At 51.0% G+C, this 24,974-nt stretch overlaps 1 protein-coding gene across 1 annotated transcript in view; it reads right to left on the bottom strand.

Moving 5' to 3' along the window:
- Positions 1–24,666: 24,666 nt before the first annotated feature.
- Positions 24,667–24,974, bottom strand: part of ANPEP (alanyl aminopeptidase, membrane) — a 67,664-nt gene continuing 67,356 nt past the window's right edge. The window contains exon 15 of the mRNA XM_034784909.1: positions 24,667–24,758. Coding sequence (XP_034640800.1) covers positions 24,667–24,758 — 92 coding nt within the window. The remainder of the gene's footprint in view (positions 24,759–24,974) is intronic.

Here is a 24,974-nt window from a genome sequence, read left to right on the forward strand (position 1 = left end):
CGAACTACCCCATGTGCTTTATCATGGCAGTGATCACGGAGCTGAGCCAGTAGTGGGAACAGCCACAACATTCAAACTGGAAAATGGATCTCACTGAAGCGGACAGACAGACACCCCTGGGTGTTCACAGTCTGCGAACACTCAAGGGCTCAGGCTTTCCATGCACAAAGAATTGTTGCTCAAACATTTGCTGACAGTGAATTGTGTGTGATTCAAATATCTAAAATCCAGGATCTGCATCATGCACAGACTCCCAAATCATTCTGAATGAATCAATTCCATATTTTTGCAGTTTGCTCCTGGGGATTTTACAAACCCCAAACCAGACTAAATTCAGTGATAAAGTGGATGGAATTCTCCTCTTTACATTGAGCTGTGGCTGAATCAACCCTCGGTTACTAGCTTTTGAACACGGGCTGAGAGAAGTCCGACTCTGGACTGGATCCAAGCTAAACCAACCCAGAACTCACGAGGAGGGCAAGCCGGTTTTTCTGGATGGGACTAGTGTTATGGCAGCTCAGAGGTCCCAACCACATGCTGTTACCGTTCCTCCGACACCCGTGGGTGCATTCCCACACTGGTGTCACTCTCCGAGTTAGGCACGCTGAGCAGAATCTCTTTCAGAGCTCTACACCAGTCACTCCTCACCTCACAGCCAGCATGACGGTCTGTGTGCATCTTAGCTCGGAAGTCAAACCGCGACCTCCAGCACTCAGCCAGTAAGTGGACTTGTGACGATTCCTACATGGCTCCGAATGCAGAACTCATTGGCTGGGTTACAGGGTTCCATAAATAGGTCTCAGCTGATTAAACCAGATCCAACATTGAAAAAGTAACAAAAATATCCCAGCACCACACAGGCCACGTTCAGAATTGTGAAAGCAGCTGCAACTCCATTGACGGGAATAGGGTTTCACTCACTTATACCAGGCTACCAGGCTGGGCCCATGGGTTAGGGCAAAACAAGATGGAAAGCGATCACACAAAATGCAACGGGGGGTGGGGGGGCTGGAGGGTGGTGTCACAATGTTTTATAGTCTCCCCCTCGGTGAAAGGAAAAACATGCCACAACGAGTTTCCAGCCAGAGCGATCACCACCAAAGGTGTGATGTCCAGCCCGGTGTCCTTTGGCTCCAGTGCAAGTGGAAAACGCTACAGCCTTTGCTGCGAAGTGTTTCATTACAGGTGGGCCAGGTACGTCCTATAACGCCACACCCCAAAGAACTCCCCTCCCCGGCTCTGGGGACCATCGTGAGGATTAAAAATACCCCACAAAAGAACCACAACCAAAGCAGCACTGCTTCTCCTACCCCAACCAGGAGAGTCCATGTCCTGGGGCCCGACTGGGACAGTCGCAGGCACCTAAGAGGGAAATGAAAGCGGAGGGAAGTTGCATGTTGGGCCGGGCCAGCCCTGGAGTGACAATGGGATCCAGCCCTGCAGTCCATAGGAGCTCTGCGTCTTATATCGAGGCTGTGTTTGGCCCACTGGGTATTTCTGGCATGTGTGTGTAGTTGTTTGGGCCTAGCCATGGAGCTGTAGAGTAGCATAAAGGGAGGAATACGTAGTCATGGCAACTCCAACCATATAGGTTGCACTCACTAAAGAAACGCCTGGGGAGCTACTCCTGGCCGGAGAGCCAGGAGGGACACGCTGGACTCAGACGTGCCCACGTGCTGGCTCTAGGAGAGGATCCCAGCGTAGGATGGCTGTGGTGAAACGTCCAGCTCCTCAGAAACCAGGAACGTTCAGCTCTTCCTGGAGCAGCCGGAGACCCACCAAAGTTCCAGAGTCCCTAAGGCCCTACTGGGTCAGGTCTCCAAGCCTCACTTCTGCCATGGTTTGCCTCTTTCCTCTGCGCACTGCTCTGCATGGAGCTCTCCCATGGCATACAGGGGTGCCCCATTCCCTGGGCAGCTGCTCCCCTCCTGCACAGCGTCACCAGTCCTGCTACCACAGAGAGGGGGCTGGGATTACTGCTAAGTCTGGAGATCTTTGAATGAGCAGAATTTAGCCCTGAGGCTGTTCAGCAAAGACCAGCATGACGATTTTGACCCGACACGTGTTCTGGAGAAATTGTTCTAGTTCCTCTGGCCAATGACAAAGGCACTAGAAAAAGTCTTAGCTGGACTTAACACAACAGCACGTAACTCTCTCCTCATTGCCATCACCGGAATAGCGACCTGTCCCCATCGACCTGACAGTTCATTACATGCCAGCAAGCAAGCACATATGAGAGTTAGGGAGTGGCAGCCTGGATTCCTAGCCTGGGTTTTGTACCTAAATCAGAGTGTCTCAATTTTTTTATGCTAGTGACCTAATTTGGACTTAAAAAAAAAAAAAAAATCGTGAGCCTCTACTAGAAAACATTGCAACCCCCTCCCTTCAGCCCCCTGCAGGACTCCCGGCTACGGCTTTCTGCCCTGGTGACCCCATCAAAACAGCATCACAACCCACTTTGGGTTCACGACCCACCATTTGAGAACCGCTGAACTAGATAAAGAAATTCAAAGCAGTTTGTGACATGATTTCCTCTGCTGTTCTGTTGCTATTGGTCAGTCAGAATCAGGGCCCATGTAACTGTTGCCATTTCAGATGCACTGTTGCAGTGGAACCTACAGATCGGAGAATATTTGCTAAAATGGGAATACAAAATGTCCTCATTTGTTTTCCCTAAAATCTAAGCTCAGGAGCCAAGACATGGGCACTTCCCTCCAGGGTGGAGTGTCTACACAAACAGCAGGATTTTCAGAGATCTCAAAAATTAAGCCACTGATTAGATGCCTGAAGATGGATTTAGGAGATGAACTTAAGCTTCCAAACTTGACATTTTGGGCCTGTTTCACTGTGGTAACAAACAGTTAAGATTTGAGGGAGGCCAGAGGGATCCCTGCACTTCTAATCTTACACCCGCTACTGAAAAATTGAGATTTATTTAAGAATAAAAGTTAGAGGTGGGCAAGCCTCCAAAGGTTCAGTGCCAGGCTCACGGCGGACACTTCTCAGAAACTTTGCTGACCTGCCTTCAGCCTGAAAACCTGGGCTAGATGCTTGATAGTAGCAGGGTTTGCATGGTACATTGGTGCTTCTGAGTCCAGTCCTGGCCAGGGACCGAGAGGCCAGACTAGAGGCGGGCCTGTACCTGAACTCCCAACACGAGCACCCCTGAACTGTAGGAAAGTTAAGATCCAGAGCTACATTGTGTTGCTTAACCCCAGATCTAAAACAGCCTCCAGAAAACTCTTATTCCAGGGCCAGAGTTAGTCGGTCAGAGCTGGGTAACTGCACTGGGACAAGTTCTGCAATAGTGTTCACACAGCACCATGCAAGAGGCATCAAACCTCTTCCTGGACAGGCCGCACAAAGCCCTGGAATGCAGCACATCTACATTCTGCCCCGGCCAGCCTCAGGCGGCAGCTCACCTAGTTACGGGTGTGCAGCTCCAAGCAAAAGGGGGAACCTTTCATTCCCTTCCACAGCCCTCAAAGCTCAGGTCACCGGAGACGGAACTTGGCTCCTGGAGACTTGGAATATTTCACTTATTCTTGGATTTTAGGGATCTATGGTTCTGACCCCCCCCCACCCACACACACACACACACACACACACACACACCCCGTCGAGCCAGCTGTGAGCTGTGGATTCCAGATCTGAACTTTAGTAAGGCTCAGCCATGGGCTGCTGGGGAGGGTACACAGCTACCCGCCCACTGAAACCCAGACTGCGTAGCTCGGGCCAGATGTCGCCACGCTCCCATGCCGAGAAGACCCCTCCTCCATGAGTAGGCTCACGAGCGTCAAGAGGACAGCTCGGGGGTAAAACACTATTCACTGCATGTCAGGGGTGTCTCTGGCGTCCTTCCTGGGTAAAAAGCAACAGAGGGTCCTGTGGCACCTTTGAGACTAACAGAAGTACTGGGAGCATAAGCTTTCGTGGGTAAGAACCTCACTTCTTCAGATGCAAGTGACAGGACCCTCTGTTGCTTTTTACAGATTCAGACTAACACGGCTACCCCTCTGATACTTCCTGGGTAAGAGTCTCCTCCACCCGCGTGCCAGAACAGCCAGCGCACTGGCAGCCTACGGGGGAGAAAAGGATCAGTTCTACTCCTGCTGCAGTAGAAAAGCCTCCCTTGGTAAATCGAAGGCACAGACTTGCCAGCAGGCCAGCCTTGGGTTCATGCCCCGCGCCTAGAGCAGCTTTTGCATGCTCGTGCCAACCCTTTGAAGAATGTGTTAGCAAAATAATGCGAGACCCCCAGGTGCCGTGACGAAATCTTCGGGCAAGAATCTCCTCTTGCCCCAGTACAGAGCAGTGGCAGTTTGTGTCCTGCTTTCTCTCCACGGGCAGGTCTCCCATTCAGATCCTGGGTACTGGCCTTAGAAACAGAGACCTGGCCTCAGACCGTCTGTCAGAACCCAGCTCCCTCGCCCACCCTTTCTGGTCCATCTCCTCCCAGTCCCGTTTGAGAGGAGATGCCAATTTGGTGCCGTTTGACTCACAGCTGTGACTAGGGAAGCGAATCTCCTCTGGCCCCAGAGCTCTGGGCCAACAACACCCCACTCCTAGGCCTGCAGGGTTCTCCCCGTGCAAGCTCGGCAGGTTTGGGCTCGACCCGGGAACCAGGCAGAACAGGCAGGCGGGAGCACATAGGAAGGGACACTGTGCTGCGTCCTTTGCCAGCACCCGATGGGACTGTCTCTGCTGGCCTCGGAGCAGCAGATCACACAAACGCCTGCTCCAGTGAGTCACTGAACGCACACACCCCGGGTGCTGGGGAGACCAGTCGTCTCCTAAGGGAACCAATCTGCCACTCTGCAGAGTACGTTCGGGACACACAACGCAGAGGCACTGGCCTCTAGTTCCCTGCAGAGCTGGAGACAGCCATAGACTTCTGGGGCCCTGGCCTTGGCCCCCCAACAGCAGGGTCCAGCAGGAAGCCTGCCGCCCCACTGCATGGAGTTTCCACGTAACTTTAGCTCACCCGTGGCTTTGTCTGGATATGGAGGACATGGGGCCATGGTTTAGCCCCCACTCCTCCGTACACTAACCGCATCCTCTCATGCAGCTGAGCACAGCAGGGTTTCATTGTTAGCAAAAGCGTGAAGTTTCACTCCAATGCCTGGCAAGCTGCAACAGCCACATCCCCTACCCACAAGTGTGATACCAGCCATTTTCAGGTGCTGCGGCCATGGCTGGGAGTCGGCGTGTGCGGGGAATACGGGACCAGGTCTGCCCAGTTGCAGTACGTTTTGGTTCCACGGTTATCACAACCCAACAAAAATAGCAGCAAAGCCAGGTTCCCTGGATAGGACCAAAATCACTGGTCAAGTCCTGCTTTCCACAGGCCTCAGTGGGCCTCTTGGGAAGGCACAGGTAACGAACACGCTACGAGCGGCACTAGGCTAGACACAGCTAGTCACTGGAATGTAGCACAACCCCAACTGGTTCAAATCTGTCAATTTACATTCATTAGTCATGAGCCTCCGTGGCCAAAACTCCACCCACGCGCTAATCCCCTTTAGCACAGGACATAACATTTCACTTAGCCATTCAGATGGAGTCTTTAAGTAGACTAGGAATGAGGAGCCATGAAGGTCCAATCCCCACCATGCAAGGGAGGGGACTGGAGGTTATGAAATTTATGAATGGGCTGTGTCTGTTAGTTTGCAGCGAGAGCTAGTCAGGCACACATGGTGTGTTTGCTGCTGGGACCAGATAATACACCTACGCTTTTCCTTTTTTGGTATGAACACATATGACTCCTCATAAGAGCCAAAGAACCTGAAACTTTTCCTTCAAGCTCTCCCTGAAGACCAGAGCGTAGCCTTTCTAGTGACCGCAGGTTCACCCAGGGGCTCGCCAGCACCCAAGTTCATCCTCTTGCGTTTGAAAGACAATCCAGATGCGGGCTGGAGAGAAGAGACGACCGGTGATGTCTTACACTTTATTTCAATCATTATCTGTTTAGCTCTTTTTATCCTCTGAAATTTTAGAGAAAAATTGCAGCCATTCTCGTGTCCTTATCACTTTTCCAGCCCAGCTTTTTCATTGTAACTGTTGGACGGAGAACTGATAAGGGTATGTGACTGACATGAACGACCTAACGAACACCTGAATCATTCAGAACTTTCTGAATTCTCTACTGTGTGGGGAGAGGTAGCAACACAGTAGGTACGCTGTGACTTTACAAGTGTTTGCTTTTGTAGATGCAGCTTTGTAAATTACAGATTTTTTGTATCTGATTTAGTGAAACTACTTACAATACAACCACAAAGGTTAAACATAGGATTTCGCTCTTGCGGTGACGTGTTCTGTAATTACGTGCTTTTTATCTTTCAGCATCCACAATAGCTCTCCTGCCGAGATTTGCTGTTTGTTAAAAATAGAGAATAATGTTTATAAAAATGGTTTTTAAATTATATTTTAGATGTTACAATTTGCCTGTGTTTTTTAAAGAACTTCGTTCCATCATTAAAGTCCTTTGGGACCGGTTATTGAGTAAAAGTATAAAGTGAAGAGAATAATTAATTACTGTTCAAGTATAAATTCGTGTCTTTTAGTCCTCTGGAACTGTGAACGTTAAACATTTTCAGACAAGTACTTACCGTATTTACTTTAAATTTTAAGATTAATAGTTGCAATATGGCATTTAATACTGTTGATGAAAGAAACAATGGCTATGGAACAGCAAATATCCCCAACATTATAAAAATAAAACTAGTCTGTTATGAAAATAAATCTAAAATGTTAGTTAACTATAAATTCTATTGATATGAATCTGTGGCTGTAGCTAGAGACATATGCATAGGTGTATGCACACACTCTAAGTGTGACTACAGCTATTGAATGAGATCTCCTAAATGCATTACTTAATTGACTAACAGAAGCAAAGGGTTAATTCCGTGGAAGTCTGATGTGAGAAACACGAAGTATTGTTACTTTCTCTACTATCTGCATGCGTAGCCGTAGGGACGAGGAATCTAACCCAACATACAGTACTTTCTTATGTACGGTTTCAGAGTAGCAGCCGTGTTAGTCTGTATCCGCAAAAAGAACAGGAGTACTTGTGGCACCTTAGAGACTAACACATTTATTAGAGCATAAGCTTTCGTGGACTACAGCCCACTTCTTCGGATGCATACAGAGTGGAATAAATATTGAGGAGATATATATACACACATACAGAGAGCATAAACAGGTGGGAGTTGTCTTACCAACTCTGAGAGGCCAATTAAGTAAGAGAAAAAAAAACTTTTGAAGTGATAATCAAGCTAGCCCAGTACAGACAGTTCGATAAGAAGTGCGAGAATACTTACAAGGGGAGATGCATTGAATCTAGAAAGCTTATGCTCTAATAAATTTGTTAGTCTCTAAGGTGTCACAAGTACTCCTGTTCTTTTTTCTTATGTACAGGATCCCTGACTTTTTTACTCCACTTCTGCAAGCCCCCAACCTTCCGAGCCCAAGCGTGAGCTGCAGTGTCTGACAAACATCCAAACCGGGGGGGAGGGACAACAATATTATTCATACAGGAAACCTGGAATGCTGCTAGATGCAGCCCTTCTCTGGGACGAACTCCCATGACCTCTGTGCAATGGAGCCTTGATTTCTACTGTACATCGTTTTCAACAAATAAAAAGAAGCGAGGGACCCCGCACTGTGTTGACTAGGGAACGTTGGGAGAGCCGAGGGAGCTGCCTGTCTGCAGAACGGCGTGTTGGGGAGGGGGAGAGAACCTCAGGGGCCTGATCCTCCAGTTTGCTCAGGGAGAGCTTCCATTGATGCTGGTGGGGATGGCAGGATCAGCCCCGGAGTTGGATCTCTTTAGAGAGCTTCCCCTCACCCCACCCAAATGTTGTGTGTCTCCTGACAGACCCCTCAAATGGCCCTTTCCAAAGCAAGTATCAGCTGGTGCTGAAAGCTAGAGAGGATTTTTAAACAGAAAGTGCTGCACTGAATGGATCCCCTTGGGGCCCAATCCTGCGAGCAGATCCACGCGGGAAAAGCCCTGCACCGAGCCCTGCTGAGCCTTGGGGTGTCTATCTTCACACACTGCCTGTTAAATTACAGCCGCGCTGAGGCAAACCAACCAATGGCTCTTCCCAAACTGGCCACTCCAACGAGAACTTCTGAGAACTTTCCAAGTTAAAAAGCATCCTGAGTAATTATGGAATTGGGCCCAGCCCCTTCTGTGCAAAATCAAGTGTCTGCAAGTTCGTTTCCTAGACTGTTTCCACTGAGGTTCTACTTTTTAACCTGCCCTCACCACTGAATGCAAAGGATAAAGGCCTCTCTTTGGAGCAGGAAGTCTTACGTGAAATCTCTCACCTGGCCCCGTTAGCAGAGCAGGTTATGACACACCGAGCGCAGGAAGTAAAAGCACCGAGTCTATCTGGTGCCTTCACCAGAACATCGCAAGGGGTGTTACAAAGCTGGGTAACTACAGCATTGTCCCTCAGTGCAGCAACTTGACCATAGTCCAACTCTGCCCCCAATTCCCTGTGCAGCCTGACACTTTAACGAGAAGGCCCAAAGGAAACCGAGGGAGATTGCGGAGCACGAGCCATTTCTCTCATCCACAAACCCAGCCGTTCACACCCACACCCCGGCAGGCTCCGTGCAGTGTTGTCTCCAAGTTTAATACCAAAGGGCTGTCATGAGCAGACGACTGAATAAACCAGGAAATTAACTGCAGAGAACATTGTTTATTCTTATGCCCACAGAATTTGCAGATTGCCAGTCCTGCCAATGTATTTTTATTCCCATGTATATACCTTTGCGCAGGGGCTTTTCCAATGCTGTAGAGCAACTAAAACCAGTCTGCAGCGAGCATTCGAGCCTCAGAAGCCAGCCTTGGACGGTGTGGCGTGAATTCCTACTCTGGATTCAAGGACCGTCCCCTTCTGAACACCAGGCGGCTCTGTAGAAGCCCCTGGAGCTTGGACTTTCTCGGGGGAAGGGTTAGGGTTAGTTCGGGGGGAGGAAGGTCACAAGCTGGATTGGGAAGTTAAGAAGTTCTAACCTTTTCCCTTCCTGCCCCCAGATCTGTTCCAAGGAAAAGCAAAGCTCCTGGAAGGGCTTGGCACACACAAGCTTTGTGCCTACGTAACTGAAATCGGTAGAAAAGCGCCTTTGGCCAAGTCTCTGCAGCCCTCGTGTGTGAGTGGAATTAGATCAGCACAGAGATGCTCACAGCTAGGCCGGTCCCAGCACTTTGATTCTGGCATAACTGCATCCCTGCTCGGGAACGGCCCGGAGTTACACTGAACTGGGGTTTCGATCAGTTTAGAAAAGTCAGTACAAAAGCTGGGGGCAGACGAGCCCGGAGCTTTGCTGGAATGAGGCTACTGCAGGGCTTAGTGGCAGAGTCCAGTGGCCAGCGAGTGCGACAAGGGGTCTTTGTGATCTCCGCAATGAGTGGCTCCGGGTGCTCAGACTGTCCTGCCTGTGATGGGCGTGGGCAGGAACTCGTCTGACCCAGCACCAGCGCGGGGTTTGGAAAACGCTGGCCCCTTGCTCTCAAGCAGCGTCCGTCCCGTAGCAGATGCACCAGCCCCTTTGGCTTATGTCGGCGTTACGTGGATTTCAGTGCAGTTACTCTGGAGTGAGCAAGGTGAGAATTGGGCTCATGAGCGCCAGTCCTGGCGAGCTTAAATTTGGCTTTCTGTGAGCATCCCCGTGCGTGGGACAGACGGCCTCTGCCAAAGAGAAAAGCAGCTGAACCGAGTTTACTAACATCCGATGCCAATGGCCTTTGGGTCAGCGGTGGCCGAGAGCTCCGTGCGGTACACAGATCTCTGGGGAACAGAAAGTCTGACGGGGGACGTGTCAGAATGCTGCGAAATCCTGCAGAGATTTGGTGCATAGTAAACTTGTTTCCATTTTATTAACACGGGAATTCTGAGGGCGTCAGCTTGGTGGTGGAGCTTGGTTTAAGTGGCCGTGTCTGCTTCTGCTCACTGCCAGCCCCTTCTCGGCATTCAGTTCTACAGACGATGGATAAGACTCTGGTTTGGGGGCCCACTCTGAGCCTGGGGGCCCAGGCTGAGACATCTTAGTCTCAGATTGGCCCCCCAAACTGCTGGTCACTGAGAGTCTTGCCTGTTTCTCTAACATTCGGGGTATTCCTAGCTTCCCGGCAGTGTCTTTATTTCGAACATTAGCTCTCATCTGTGGGCCTGACCTGCCATTCAAGCTCCCGCCTGGTTCAGGGGCGGGGCAAGGCAGTTGTGTAACATAAATGGAAAGTTCTGACTCTAGCAAGCTCTGGCTGATACACCCTGCACATGTCCAGTCAACGTGCTGCCGGACTAACCCACTGCGGCTGGCGCTCATGTGAAAAGTCTCTTACAATAGAGCAGCACTTCTCCGGTGAAGTCCGTGAACCCCAGCGTTCTGCCTCACCCCCACCATTACCAGTGGCCAGGCTGTGTTACCCAGGGGCGCCGCTCCTCACCCTTGGCAGGTCTCTGAAAGTTTGCTCCCCGCCATTTCCAGAGTGCCATGTGGTCTACAACCTGGCTCTCACTCACATTAATGATTGACAGTCCCACTTCACTGCAACTCCTAGTGAAGTCAGTGCGGTTGATTGTGGATCTGAGAGCAGAGTTAGAGCCATTGTGTTTGGCTTAAGGACGTCTGGTTCTTAATGTGAAATTCAAGTGTTCACCAGTGACACAAGTGTCGAGTCGGTTACAGATTCCGAAACCCCCGTGCCCAGGCCGCACGTTGCCAGCCTGACTCCTGATGCACGACCAGACCTCACTGCACAAGTAGTTCTGTTGGCGTCAGTGGAACTGTGCACAGAGTAAGGTGCTAAACACCAGTAAAAGGGGCCAAATCAGTTCCGTTCCTTGGGCAGAGTCAAGCTGGTCTGTGTCGAAGGCAGACCTGTCTCTGGGACCGGCCCAGGCTGGGTAACAAACTCCCGCAAGAACTAAGGATCATCGCAATCCTTGCTACCTTCTGCTCCAAGGGATAGATCCATTTCTTTGACTTGCCTGCTCTAACAGGTACATTTATATTAAAAGAAAGACACTCCACTGCACATGCTTGTTGGTTTGCTCATCATCTGGGGAGATGATGAGAGAACAAACAAGACATGACAGATACATAATCACGCTGCTTAATGCGCTCTCAAAGGCGTTCAGACACAGCCGCGAGGAACACAGTACAAAACCCTTTGTAGAACAGAATCGGGCCCATCAGGGAGCACCAGTATATGGGATTGGACCTGTACTCTGAATGCTGCCAGCTTTGCCATGCAACGGATCTTCTGCTGCCTACCTCGCCCCAGCAACATTGGCCAGTTCTTCCCCAGGGTCTTTGAATTCTGGAAGAATCTAATCACCAAAATCCACAGTCACTATTTTAATTGCAGGCTCCACAATCCGAGTCTAGTCAGGAGAGCGACTGGGGTTGGCTTTCTCGGAGACGCCACTCGTTTCCATAGGGTGGGGAGGGGGAAACAGAAGGGTAAAACCCCTTCCCATTCAGAGTGCTCAGTGAGCATGGCTTGGGCAAGGGGAGTGAGATTAAAGCATCTGAAAGATCTTTATTGGGATGACACGGGAGTGTTATTTCTTAGGCCAGTGGGTCTCAAACATTTGTCCTGGTGCCCCCTTTCACACAGCAAGCCCCTGAGTGTGACCCCCCTTATCAATTCAAGATACTGTTGAATATATTTAACACCATTATAAATGCTGGAGCAAAGTGGGGTTTGGGGTGGAGGCTGACAGCTCGCAACCTCCCATGTAATAACCTCATGACCCTCTGAGGGGTCCTGACTCCCAGTTTGAGAACCCCTGTGAGAACCCCTGTGTTAGAACCAGAATCTTTCTTTAGTCTCAATTTTGGGCTGTGGGAGCAGAGACAAGACACTACAGTTCTGCTACAAATGCAAAGCATTCAATTAGCCAGGGATTATAGTGGTCCCTAAGATTTATTACTGGTTTGTCATGATCTCTTTCCAGTATATGCCCTAAACACATCTCTCAGTGGTCAGAGTCAAGAGAGCCACACTAATGTAGGCTACTAGACTGTTAATGAAATCACCGACTGGCATAGATTAGCCAGAGGGATTTTCCCATTATGTAAATAGTTGGCGTGTCAGATTAACTCTACCTTTATTTTAAATTAAATCAGAGCTTCTTATAGGTTTCCAAATGTGTTAACGAGAATACTCAGCACTTGAATACAAACACTTCTATAGCTTCAGCTCTCCTATTGTTCACTTTTCATAGAAGTCAAGACAAATGGCTCTGAACAAAATGCCGATTGTGCAATACACCTGAAAAAAAATCATGGCCCCAAAGGGTTGCTTTCCTGGATGTTCACATGAAATCTGACCTGCCATCAAATATCGGTAAATATAGACATTCTAAATGGAGAACACTTGTTTATCTAGGAGAGGAGGTTGGCCCCCAGTGGTAGTTGGACACTTCATTGTCCTGTGCTCTTTTCACATCTCTCCCTAGTCCCTCCCAGTGCCAATGCAGATAGTCTCTCTATTCCCCATTTACACAGGCAGCGAGTCTGACCCAAGCTAGTGGCAGCTGCTCACGTGTCTGGCAGGGCAGAAGGTGCTCCAGCAAACGTCGCTAGAGCCATTCTGGTTGTTGGGGCTGCCTCCTGCACACAAAGGCCTCTGTCCTGCAACAAGCATCGTTTGAGCTGATGTATGCATGGAGATCTATGGGGCTCCAGGTCTGCCCAGGTGCAGCTTATGACAAGACTGAGGTGCTAGGCCCCAGGCTGGCAGTCTGAGGCACAGCTCCTGATCAGCCCAGTGCTTTCGGGAGGAGTTCTATCTACCCAGGCACTGCAGGACGGGGTCCCCTGGTCATAATTCTCTGCGCCGTAGGGAATCAGCAGTCCGGCCTGACGAACATTGCTGAGTGTCTAGAACAGGCTGTGGGCACGCCTGGCACCAAGATGGGGATGCAGCCCATAGGACAGTGCAGGGCAGGGGGTGGGAGACCAGCTTGTGCACATGGAGGAGGAGGAGGAGAAGGGGGAAGGAAGTTAATCCGAGCCCCGAGGACTGAGCTGATCGCTTCAGGGGCCTGCTTCTGAACGGGTTTCTCTTGCGTTTCCAGTAGATCTCTCTCTCTCTCTCTCTCTCGAACCAGCACATGTAAAGGAGCCTTTGCCCCAGCTTTTACTCTTCCACATTCCAGGATTTATTCCCCACCAGTCATTGGTGCTAAGAGCCGGCAGGTTCCCCTCCCTTTCCTAAGGACAGCACTGGGCACCTTGGGCTGCTGCCTGGGGGTTCCAGGTTTGTGCGCTCCCATGGCAGAGTTCAGAAATGGGGCAGGACCTCATTTGATCCCTATCTAAGCAGACCTGCCTGAGAACTGTCATTGCAGATTCACATTTCATTCATCACAGCCTGTTTCATTAGCCATGAAAAGGAGGCTTACTTCTAGCTGGAAATCGAATGACACAGCTGAATTCTCAGAACCAATAGCAATCCCACTGTCAGCGAAGGGAAACTAAGCCCAGTCTGGTCTGTATGGGCGGCTGAGGTTCAGATCAAAAGGGAAACCATTCGCTGAGCAGAAGTAAATGCTGCACAGCAGAATGTGGAGCCTCGCTATTAAATCCATAAATAGGAAATTCCACGTCTTTAAAAAAAAATAGAATCCGGATATTTCACGAGCAGCCGGAGGGACATCAAAGCAGAACCAGGAAATTTCATTCAGCAGAGATATTAAAGCCACGCTAGCCCTTAAGACAGCCCTGGAAACACTGCTGTAACAGCTGGGCCGAGTGGGCACTGCTGCAGGAACACCAGTGATCCTGGTTACATAACAAAATACGTGAGCCTGCACGAGTGAAACCCCTCACTGTCCCCCACGTGGGCCGGGGTGGGGGGGGCTGTCTCAGCTCTTTCCCTGACCCATCACGTTCCCTACGGGTGGATCTAAGACCTCAGCCATCAAGGTGACCATGGATGGGATTCCTTCTGGGGCCAGTCGGCCCAGGTCTCCCAATAACAGCCCACTGCACAAGGCACCCGTTGCAGATGAAGTTACAGCAGCCGGGCGCAAACACCTCTAGTTAAACAACGGCTGGGGCCCAGGGGATGGGCAGCCCCACCCATTTCCGACAGAGACAGAGCCTGCCAGGGGCTTAGTGACGGGCACTTTGAAGGGCAGGCCAGCAAGCAGGGGGGCGCCTGGGGAAACCACAGCAGGCAGAGGGCAGGACAGGGCGCAGGTAAGGGTGACGGTAAAGCCCACGAGAAGGGCGTTGTACCAGCCCCTTGGTATGGCTCCGGGGGTGCAGCAGGGTCAAAAAGCTACCCCAGCCAGGCAGCCGAAGGCTCCCCCAGCGTGGGGGAACCCCCAAGCGGAGCAGAGCCAGTGTATTCGCTCCATACAACTCCCCTGCCAGGCAGCCTCAGCCAGAGGCCTGACAGGCCCTGGGAATCCACAGCTGGCATAACTGCCCCTTGGAGTTGCCAGCCCTGAGCCTGGTCTGCCTTGTGCCTGGGGCCAAACTGAGCTCCGAAGTGGAGTATAAAGGTGGCCCTTCCGTCCCCTGCAGCAGCAACAGCTCCCTGGTCCCAGCCATCAGGGCCCAGGTGTGGCCATGCAGAACTGGCTGGGCACAGCCACCCTTAACTGCACTGAGCTGAATGACTGAATGCATCGAACGAGCTGCCTGCTGCTCCCGGACACGGCGCAGGCAGACTGGGCTTGTCTCACTGATTTGCGATGTGCATTGAACATTGCAGTCTGGGTTGATCAAACTGTTCAGGGCGAGGTTTCCACCCCTTCAGAGCCCGGTGGGTCCAGGGGGGTATGTACGCGGATGGCGAGCCTGAACCCCTGCCTGCGCTACCCTGGAGCTAACGCAGGTACATCTATGCGAGCTGGGCATCACGGCTCCCAGGCAGACGTATTGTGCAAGTTGCACACGTAACTGCCAGTCTGAGTCCCAGTTATGGAGAGTGCCGTGAGTGGACAATAGGTACTGTCAGGAACGGCTCAGGTGCAGGGCAGCAGAAGCGACTGTCACCCAAGTAGATGATAGGAAGCAGAACGTCCAGTCTGGAAGGGAACTAGAAGAGTGTCACACTCTGCACCAGATGGAGGCGCTGCAGACTAGCGAACCGTCTAGTGCATCAAGGCCCCAAACCAGCAAAGCACTTAGGTACATTCTTAGCTTAATTAACGAGACTACTAATTAGCTTAAAATTAAGCTTATAAATGATTTGCTGGTTCGGGGCCTAGCTCCAAAGCACCTGTGCAATTCGGTCCTTATTTTTCCCCTTTTGTTTACAAATTTGCAGACTTTTGAAGGCAGATTAGCCTGGTTTCTGATTTCCCCACCAGGGAGACATTCAGAGTTCTCCCCGAGCCCGCCCTGGCTGGCTAAGCAGGTTAATCTCTTGTACTCTGTTATGTGACTGAATTTCCACAAATAATCCTTGCCCCTGGAAGATGGTAGCTTTGAAAAGTGCTTATTGGTGGGTCTCGGCTGGAATGCTGCTGATGCTGCAAGTCTGCAAGTTAGGGACTTTGGCTTCACAAACAAGTGTTTACATAACGTTTCACTTCTGCCTTGGAAAGAGACAACGGGTAAAATCCACGTGACAAGACAGCTCAGCGATCCGGTCTCAGGTTTAACACGCCGCCGGCACTCCTTGGAACCACAGCTTCCAGTCCCAACAGGGTCAGCTCAGCCCTTCACTTTCTGACCCTGAGGCAGATATTATAGGTTACTGCATTTAGGTCATTCACATGAGCCAATGTCCCAATTACTCTGCATGGGCGTTAGAAATCTAGACTGTTCTCAGTGGTGGCAGATGACAGAACAAGGAGTAATGGTCTCAAGTTGCAGTGGGGGAGGTCCAGGTTGGATATTAGGAAACACTATTTCACTAGGAGGGTGGTGAAACACTGGAATGGGTTACCTAGGGAGGTAGTGGAATCTCCTTCCTTAGAGGTTTTTAAGGTCAGGCTTGACAAAGCCCTGGCTGGGATGATTTAGTTGGGAACTGGTCCTGCTTTGATCAGGGGGTTGGACTAGATGACCTCCTGAGGTCCCTTCCAACCCTGATATTCTATGATTCTATGAAATCCCATCACGCTCCGCAAGCGGAGAGTTTGCTATGGGATCCTCACCCAAGCTGAGCCCCTCACTGCCATGAAGCGTGTCAGGTGGTGGCTGTCGCACTGGTCAGCATTTGGTATATGAAATTTGTGCTCAGCAGTACTCTGCTCCCATGGGAGTCGGGGGATGGGGGGGTGGGATTGCCATAGATTGCAATGGGAGCAGTTTGGCCAATGCCAGGAAGTCTCACGCCTATGGCTTGGTAAACTGCTCCAGGATGGACAAGATGTGGGTAGTTCTAGAGAAGGAAAATAAATTGACTTCCCTAAGCCAATGATATCACTGGGCTGGGCGATGAACACACCGAGCTCAGACGCAGGTTAGGAGCCCAGAGGAGGGCTCCGTTGGGGAGGAAGAGTTGAAAGATCAGTTTATTTCTAAAGGAAAAGCAGCAAATCCATCTTCTCCTCGCCAGCCTGGAGAGAGACCCCAGCCCAAAATTCTGCCCCTCGGTGCTGGAGACTGTTAATTATCCATTAACACCAGTGACCAGTCATAGGTGAGCTACTGCTAAGGGCTAGCACTAGGCAACCCGAGGAACCGTTGTCCATATGAAGGGAAGGCTGAATTGGCCTTTCAATACATGCTCTCTCCTGAAGAGGCTATAGATTGCAGAGAGAAAGCCCCTCCTCGAACGGGCACTGCACGCCAACCTGAGCCTCCTCTTGGCAGACTGGTAGCTGCCATCCAATGATGTATTCACAGAGCGGACAGAACCCAGCCAAATACACTTCCTGCGCCTGCGTCCTAGGCCAGGCCGCCCACCGAAGGGACCTTGCACACAGCAGCTGGAGTCCTCAATGCTGCTCTGCGCCCTCAGCGAAAAGGAAAAGACAACGGAATTGCACCTTTACTGGCCGTTCTTGCTGCTCAGGTTTCATTGGGCCTGTATCACAGCCTCACATGCTGCACTGGAACTATTTCGGGGACACGAGAAAACCTGTTTCCTGGGACAGCCTCTCTCTGCCCAGAGCCCAGTATTTCTGTTCTTGCAGACACATCACCTCCCTCGGACAGTTACAGCTCGCAGCCAAACGGATTCTTCACCTTGTTCAACTCCGCATCCTTCCCAGCTCTCCCATGCTCGCTCTGGGCCAGAGGTGTAAGATGAGGGCTCCCTCTGCCTACTGGGCTGGGGAAGGTGGAGAAGCCGCCACGCTACGGGTGCGAGTCCACAGGAGGGAGACCGCGACCCTGACCCCATGGAACAAAGAGGGGAAAGTAATGCCGAGGTTTTGGAAGTGCTGGTGAGGTACCCTGGGGACGGCTTTCACATCAAATGGCACACGGAGCCAAAGCGTGCACAGCGTCTGAGACGCCAATTACAGGAACCAAAGCAACCAAACACCTGCCCTGAGGGCCCATTGATCCCAGCTGCTGCAGGCTTGGGTACAAAGGTGACAATTAAGATAGAAAAGGAGAGGAGCCCAAGGGCAGGACCGTGTATGGAAATGAGGAGGTGAAATGCTGACACGTACAGCCGGTGACCAGGATACTGGTTTCAGGGGTAACACTCCTCCCCTAATAAGAGCAGATCAGAAAGCAGTAGAAAGTTGCAGTCTAGGCGCTTGCCACTAGATGGTGGAAGTTTAAAGGTTTTAAACCTGGTTGGTTTACTGTTATCCCCATTGACTCAACTGCCAAACTCCCCTTGGCTTCAAGGACAGCAGGATCGGGCCCTTTCCCATCACAGAAGTGTTAGACTGGAAAGTTGGACAGACTGTCGTGGGTTAGCAGTGCCCCCACCACCACCCCCAGGGTCCGTGGGAGGCCGCTCGTGGCGGGGCGTCGCTCACAGCTGGGGAATGAGCCAAATTGCACTTGGCCTGCGGCTCTGGGCGGCTGTCAGGGCAGAGCGATTGCCACGTAGGGTCTCTAGCCCGCAAATCGGGGCAGTGAAGAATCGGGGGCTCGGACCGGTACTCAGGGGCGAGCAGCAAACAAACAGTTAATGCGCCGAGCCCCAGTCAGGGCAGGGGAGAGCCTGGGTCTCGGGCCTACACTCGGGGCCAAGCAGCAAAAAAAAAAAAGTTCGGAACCCAGGCCCTTAATCGGGGCAGGGCACCAAGTCCCCCAGGCTCAGGCTGGGGCAGAGAACCCCAAAGATGGGCCAGGGGAGCTGGGGCCTGGTAGAGCCTAGTGTCCTCACTCGGCAGACTGTAGGTGCCTCTGGCCTATGGAGGGGGGTACTGCCATGCCAGGGGTGGGGGGCCAGGGAGGCTGTGGGGCCAACCAACTCCACCGCGTCCCAGCCCAGGGTCCTAACAGTGACGAAGGGGTCCGGCCTGGGTCAGTGGGGATCCTTGTCCCACGCCAGCTCTCAGCCAGTCAGAGGTCTGGTTCCCCTGGGCTACTTCCTATCTCCCCTTGGGGTGTCCCTAGGTCCGTAAGGCCAGCAGCAGTCCCGGCAACGCCTCTTCGGCTTGGTCAGCCTGTGGCTCTGGCAGTGTCAGCCAGTCCTCAGCGCCGCAGGGGCCCATGGCGGAGTCCCAGCTCGGGAGCAGGCAGGAGTAGTCTGGCTCCTTCAGCGGCTGCCGTCCAACCGAGCCCCCAGACCTGCCTTTTATACTTCCTGTCCCGCCCCAAAAAATTCAAGAAACTGGGGGGCAGGAGATGTTGAATTTTTATAAGAACTCTGCATGCATTGGCTGAAAACTTATTCTGGGAATGCAAAATATGAAAATATCAGACAGGCTGGTTATTGGGTTAACAGATCAAAACCTTTCACAGACAAGGTGGGGGAGACAATATCTTTTATTGGATCAACTTCTATTGGTGAGGGAGACAAGCTTTTGACCTGCCTAGAGCTTTTCTTCCGGTCTGGGAAAGGTAGTCCGAGCTCTGGTCTACACTACAGAGTTAGGTTGGCACAAGGCAGCTTACGTCGACCTAATGCTGTAAGCCTCCACACCTTAACATCGCTCCTGCTGATGTAACTCACCCACTACCCAGGCTTAATAACTCCACCTCCGTGAGAGGCGTAGCGCTTAAGTCAACGTAGTTAGTTCGACGCAGCATCAGTATAGACACTTCCTCGCTTATATCGACTGTTGCTGGCTTTCAGAAGCTGTCCCACAATGCCCAACACTAGCAGTTAAATCAGTGCAAGTGCTCCTGGTGAAGACGCACACCGCCGACACATGGCATGTAGTGTGGACATGCACAAGTGAGTTAATTACTGCGATGGCTGTACATCGACGTAACTGAGGTCAACATAATTTTGTAGTGTAGACATCCCAGAAGGTGTTGTGCAGGTTTCCTTTGAAGGGGAGGACTGAGAGGTCAGAGTGATTCCGCCCTGTGACTGGAGAAGTGTTAGTGGGCCCCTTCACTTGCAATGTGTTAACTACTTACACTAAACAATCTGTTCCTCCTTGTATTTAGCAGGGACGCTCTGAGTACCTCTCCCAGACCTGAAGAGCAGCTCTACGTGTAAGCTCATCTCTTCAGCCAACAGAAGTTGGTCCAGAAGAACATATAGCCTCACCTACCTTGTCTCTCTAATATCCTGGGACCAACATAGCTCACCACCACCTGCAATAACCTTTTAGAGTAACTACAGTTGGAGAGAGATTTAGCCCAAGCTTCAGCTATACGGGAGCAGAGCAGTCTGAGCTGGTGAGACAGCAAAGCTACAGCAATGTGACAAGCTTGAAAAGTTTGAAACTAGCTTAGAAACTGAACAGACACTTGAGTATTAAAAGTCATGATCATAAAACCCCTGAGGCAGGGAACAGAACTTTCGGGCTTAGGAACAAATTCCAGCCTGCATGCACAAGGTGGGGGAAAGTCTTGGATCCCCAGAGAGGATACATGCACCAAATATGGACATTTGCCGCTGTTGCTGCACCAGAGCGGTCAGGGAGTTGGCTCATATGACAGAGACACAGACAGACAATCAGGAGCTATTGTTTCTGGGATCTCTCTCTCGTGATGACAGACCCTGCCTGGAGAGTGAAGTTGAATATTCATGGCAAGACTATGGACTTTAAAATTGCCCCAGGAGCTGATGTCAGTCATCTCAGAAGGGATTTAGAATCATAGAATGGAAGGGACCTCGAGAGGTCGTCTAGTCCAGTCCCCTGCACTCGGGGCAGGACTAAGTATTATCTAGACCATCCCTGACAGGTGTGTGTCAAACCTGCTCTTTAAAATCCCCAATGATGGAGATTCCACATTCTCCCAAGCAATTTATTCCAGTGCTTAACCACTCTGACAGTTAGGAAGTTTTTCCTAATGTCCGATCTAAACCGCCCTTGCTGCAATTTAAGCCCATTGCTTCTTGTCCTATCCTCAGAGGTTAAGAACAATTTTTCTCCCTCCTTCTTGTAACAACCTTTTATGTGCTTGAAAACGATTATCATGTCCCCTCTCAGTCGTCTCTTCTCCAGACTAAATAAACCCAGGTTTCAATCTTCCCTCATAGATCATGTTTTCTAGGCCGTTAATCATTTTTGTTGCTCTTCTCTGGACTTTCTCCAATTTGTCCACATCTTTCCTGAAATGTGGTGCCCAGAACTGGACACAATACTCCAGTTGAGGCCGTATCAGCGCAGAGTAGAGCAGAAGAATCTCCTTCAATCTGTCCCAGAGCAGAAGTCACCGCTCACAGCTGTGACTAGCCCTGGAAGTATTTTGAACTGCATGGGGCAGTTCACCACCGAAACAGACAGCCACGGTGCGTTCAAAGTGCGTGTGATCAAATCCCAACAACCTTCTCAGCTGTAGCGCGGCAGCCTGGTGGGCTTCATGAGAAAGATGGAAGAACTCAATGGAGAATTTGATATTGGACTTTTGAAAGAAGATCCAGTAAAAATCAACTTGAGACAATACTGAACCATACAGTATGCAAACACCTCTACCAGAGAGACCTCGGAAGAAACGAGCTGCATGTTTATGCAAATTCAGAGGACTCATTAGCTAGTCATTATGGACTATTTTTCCCGGTATATAGAAATGTATTTTTAAAACAACATGTTGCAGTGTTAGAGAAACCGAAGTCCACTTTTGCTCCCTTTGGTATTCCAGAACAACTAGTGACAGACAATGGACCACAATTCCTTGCTGCAGAATTTAAATCATTCTGAACGAAATATGATTTTTATCGTGTTGCTAACAGCCCACATTACCCACAAGTGAGTGGAGAGGCTGAGAGCTCTTCAGACAGCCAAGATCCATTCCTCGCTCTAAGTTACAGATCAAACAGCAATAGCAGCTACCGTACAACTCTTGATGGGAAGACAACAAAGAACTTCTGTTCCAACTTAGGGTCTTTTCTAATCTCTAAGTTGGCCAGACATGAAGAGAGTAACCAAATAGGATAAAAAGGCAAAAAAAGAGCTTATGGACACTTTACAACAGACACCACTCAGAGCTGCTGGATCTAACACCTGGCTACTGTGTTTGTGTTTGTTGGATGGAGAAGAGGGATGGACAAGTCCATTTGTCATAAAGAAAAAGAATTCTGTGCCCAGATTGTATGTGATCGAGACCGACAGTGGAGAGTTCAACAGAAACCATCGACATCTACAGTTTGCTCCGTTGATTGTTCTTTCTGAGGGCAAACTCTATAGATGGCAGATGCAGAACAAGATGACTTGAGGATTCCGAAACCAAATCACGATCACAGCCAGTCGTTGCAACCACTGGACAGCCAGATGACCAAGTAGTTACACGTTTGCATCTCGTAATTAGAAAACCAGTATGATGCAGAGAGACACTTAACAGACGACTCCATACTGAAGTTCACAGACAGCATGCTAGTGTAAATACTGTCCATGGCAGAAATGTAGAACTCAAAGGGGGAGATATAATCGAATGTTAAACTCTAGGCTACTGGTCAGCCCCTAGGTGGTATTGTGTGTAAAATCTGATTTAAAGGAACCTCAGCCATACTGGGCAGTGTTACAGGATCTGATGGCGAACACACCGTGTGAGTAGAAGCAAGCTCTAGCCAGTCCATATCCCGCACAGGAACATGACAACCGTTACACAACAAATGCGAGGCCTTGATTTGCAGTGTTTCGTGTCATTCTTCCTCACAGAGCTGTTCTGCAAAGGAAAGACGGCCCCAGCCCATCTCTTCCTCTTTCTGCAGGAGAAGCCACCCCTCCACCCCCAGCCCCACAATAACTCATGTTATTGTGGAGCCTTCGTTATTTCACAGAGTTGTCCTCCAACGTGTGTTCAGTTTAACCTAACCATAAATCAGCCCAGCTCTCTCCTGTCGCCACGTCACATTCACTGACTGGCATTGGCTGGAGTGGTTAAGGGACAGAAACCTGATCTGCCAGCCAGTGAGCCCACACCTCCAAACACCACTGCACGCTGCCTGGCCCAATCTCATCGTGCCCTCGCAGGCCTTGTGCTGGAAGTTCTACCTCGCTCCAGATGAACATTGCACAGACAGCCGTCACAACACACACACACAGCCCAGGTGGCTGCTCTGTCACACCCACAGGGGTTGGCTGCACAGGGGTGCGATGAAGGGCCATACTTCATATAGACTCTCAGCAGTTTGCAGGAGTAGAGGTGCACAGAAAAGAAGATTGGTCATCCTATAGGAAACATCAGCCAGCAAGGCAGGGAGCAACACTAATATCCCCCAAACCCCATATTGGATCGCCAGCTGAGGAAGGGACTGTTCCCATACTTCCAACACCCCCCGCCAGGAGCGGGAACTGATCCTACAGAGACATGCAGGAAAAAGGGGAAGCGCATCAGATAATGGTTTGTAATAGCCATGCTCTCCTCCACGGAGCTCCCGCCGACACCCCCGTGGTGAGGCGATTGGCTAGTTATTTTATTAGGCTTTGCTAATGTAATTTCACCCCAGTTGACATTTGAAGTGCACTCCGTGAAATCTACTATAGCAGACTCCAGCAGTGCCATCCCCTGCCCCATCATTCAGCCGGGCTGTTGTGTGTCAGTATGTGTGCGCTGTGTTATTACAGCCGGTGCTAGAATACGGTAACTGGCTTGTATTTCACATTACAGTGATGGGTAGCCAAGTGCTGCTACCAGACCTGCCCCCAGTTCGAGCTCACTGCAGCTTGGGGGCGTTATTTTAGTTACACACACAAACCCAAACATTCAATGGACACGGTTACAAAGCCAAGCCCTCACATGTTAAGAAGGTGGTGGGGAGGGAAGACTGAATTCCAGTCACCTTCTCCACCCGCTCCTGGGGCTCCTTGCCTCAGTCCCAGGCTCCTTGCCCAGCCAGTCCCTGTCTTCATCCACAGCCCCATCTCCACCCCACAGGTTCCTTGCCCCACTAGTCCCAGTTCCCCCCCATCTCATCAGTTCAGCCTTCCCACCTCACCACCTACTCCCTGGACCACCTTGTCCCCATCTCCTATCTCCATCGCCCACCCCCCAGATCTGGCTCCTGCAGCCCCCCAGCACAGAGCACAGGGGAGCGTCTTGAGGGGTCTGTTCTGTAGCCCAATGGCAAAGCAGCCCTTGGCTGTGGGAGGAGCCCTGCTCAGCTCCGCCTACAAACCATTTCCAATCGGAGGCCCTGTGCTGGCCTCCAGCAAGCCAATGACACACTACCCGCAACATCAGGGGAGATGCTCAGAAGCACAAGGGGCCACAAGTCAATGGGATTTGGGCTCAGCCAGCGCTGGGCAATGACCCCAGGTTTTGGTTCATGGGCCGTACTAAAAAGTTGGGGGGGGGGGAATTGTTTCGGGTTGAACCAAATGTTGAGTTTCATTTCCGAGCTTTGAGGAAAAAAAGCCAATTTCAAAACCAAGTCATTCTGAATCCAAACATTAGAAGTTTTGCTTCAAAAGTATCAATATTTTGGTTAAAAAAAAAGTTGCAACAGCCCTAAACTTGGCAAATGTGATAAATTCCCCCAGCATTTGGGTCGAGCTTCAGCGTCCCTTCTCTGCTGCGGGAGTGGGGTTCCAAACTCCTCTTGCCCCACAGAATAGCTGCTGGAGGGGGACACAGCCTCAGACCACACATTCCCCAGTTCCTTGCACCAGTGGGAGGAAAGTTGTATTTCCTTTTTCATGTGTGATGGGATTGGAGTCTCTGTCTTCCCTCCCTCATGTGCGAGCCAGCGGGGAGTGCCCAGTTCATTCCCAGCCCAGGCCTCACCCCCTACCTGCAGTGCATCTTGCTTAGGGAACAAGGATGCTGGTCTTCCCTGCTGCAGGTCCAAGCAGCCGTTCTCTTGATGCGCCAATAGAGCCCGCCTTGGTTCCACACTCACCCTTGGTGCTTTCTAGGGGAGATGCTAGCAGCCCTGTCCCCTCCCCTGGTGCTCATGCTTCTGGGTCTGGATTGAGGTCAGCTCCAGGAGGCGAAAGTCCAACCAGGCTGCAGTGCAGGAGGCTAGAAAATACTGCAGACACCTCCCTGGCACCGCCAAGGAACCCCAGCCAACAGATGCGTTTGTACAGCTCCCAGCACCAGGGGGTCCTGCTCCATGACTGGGCACCTAGGCGAGAAATGGGACCAGGCTGCCCCCTCCTGAGCGCTGCGTGTCTCTCTGGCCATTTCCCCCTGGAAAGGGGGGAGGCCTCACGCAGCAGCACTGAACTGCCATTGTCCTTTCCCGCCGCCATCTTCATGGGGAATCCGAGGCTGCAGCGACTTCTCCAAGGAGAAGAACCCTGCGGGAGAGCAATGGGAGCCCAGGTGTCTCAGATCCAATGGAGTTGCTGTGCCAGACAGAGCTAGAAAGACGCAAGGGAGTGGCAACCTGAAGCCCATACAAAAGCACCGGGTCCCAATGAGATAGTCAAGGCACCTTTGGCCCCATTTCCACCTTGAAGCTTGGCTGTATCTATATCAGAGCCTGGTTTGGAGCTTTCCGACTGAACGGCTGC

Source organism: Trachemys scripta, chromosome 10, assembly GCF_013100865.1.
Source record: "Trachemys scripta elegans isolate TJP31775 chromosome 10, CAS_Tse_1.0, whole genome shotgun sequence".
Taxonomy (NCBI): domain Eukaryota; kingdom Metazoa; phylum Chordata; order Testudines; family Emydidae; genus Trachemys; species Trachemys scripta.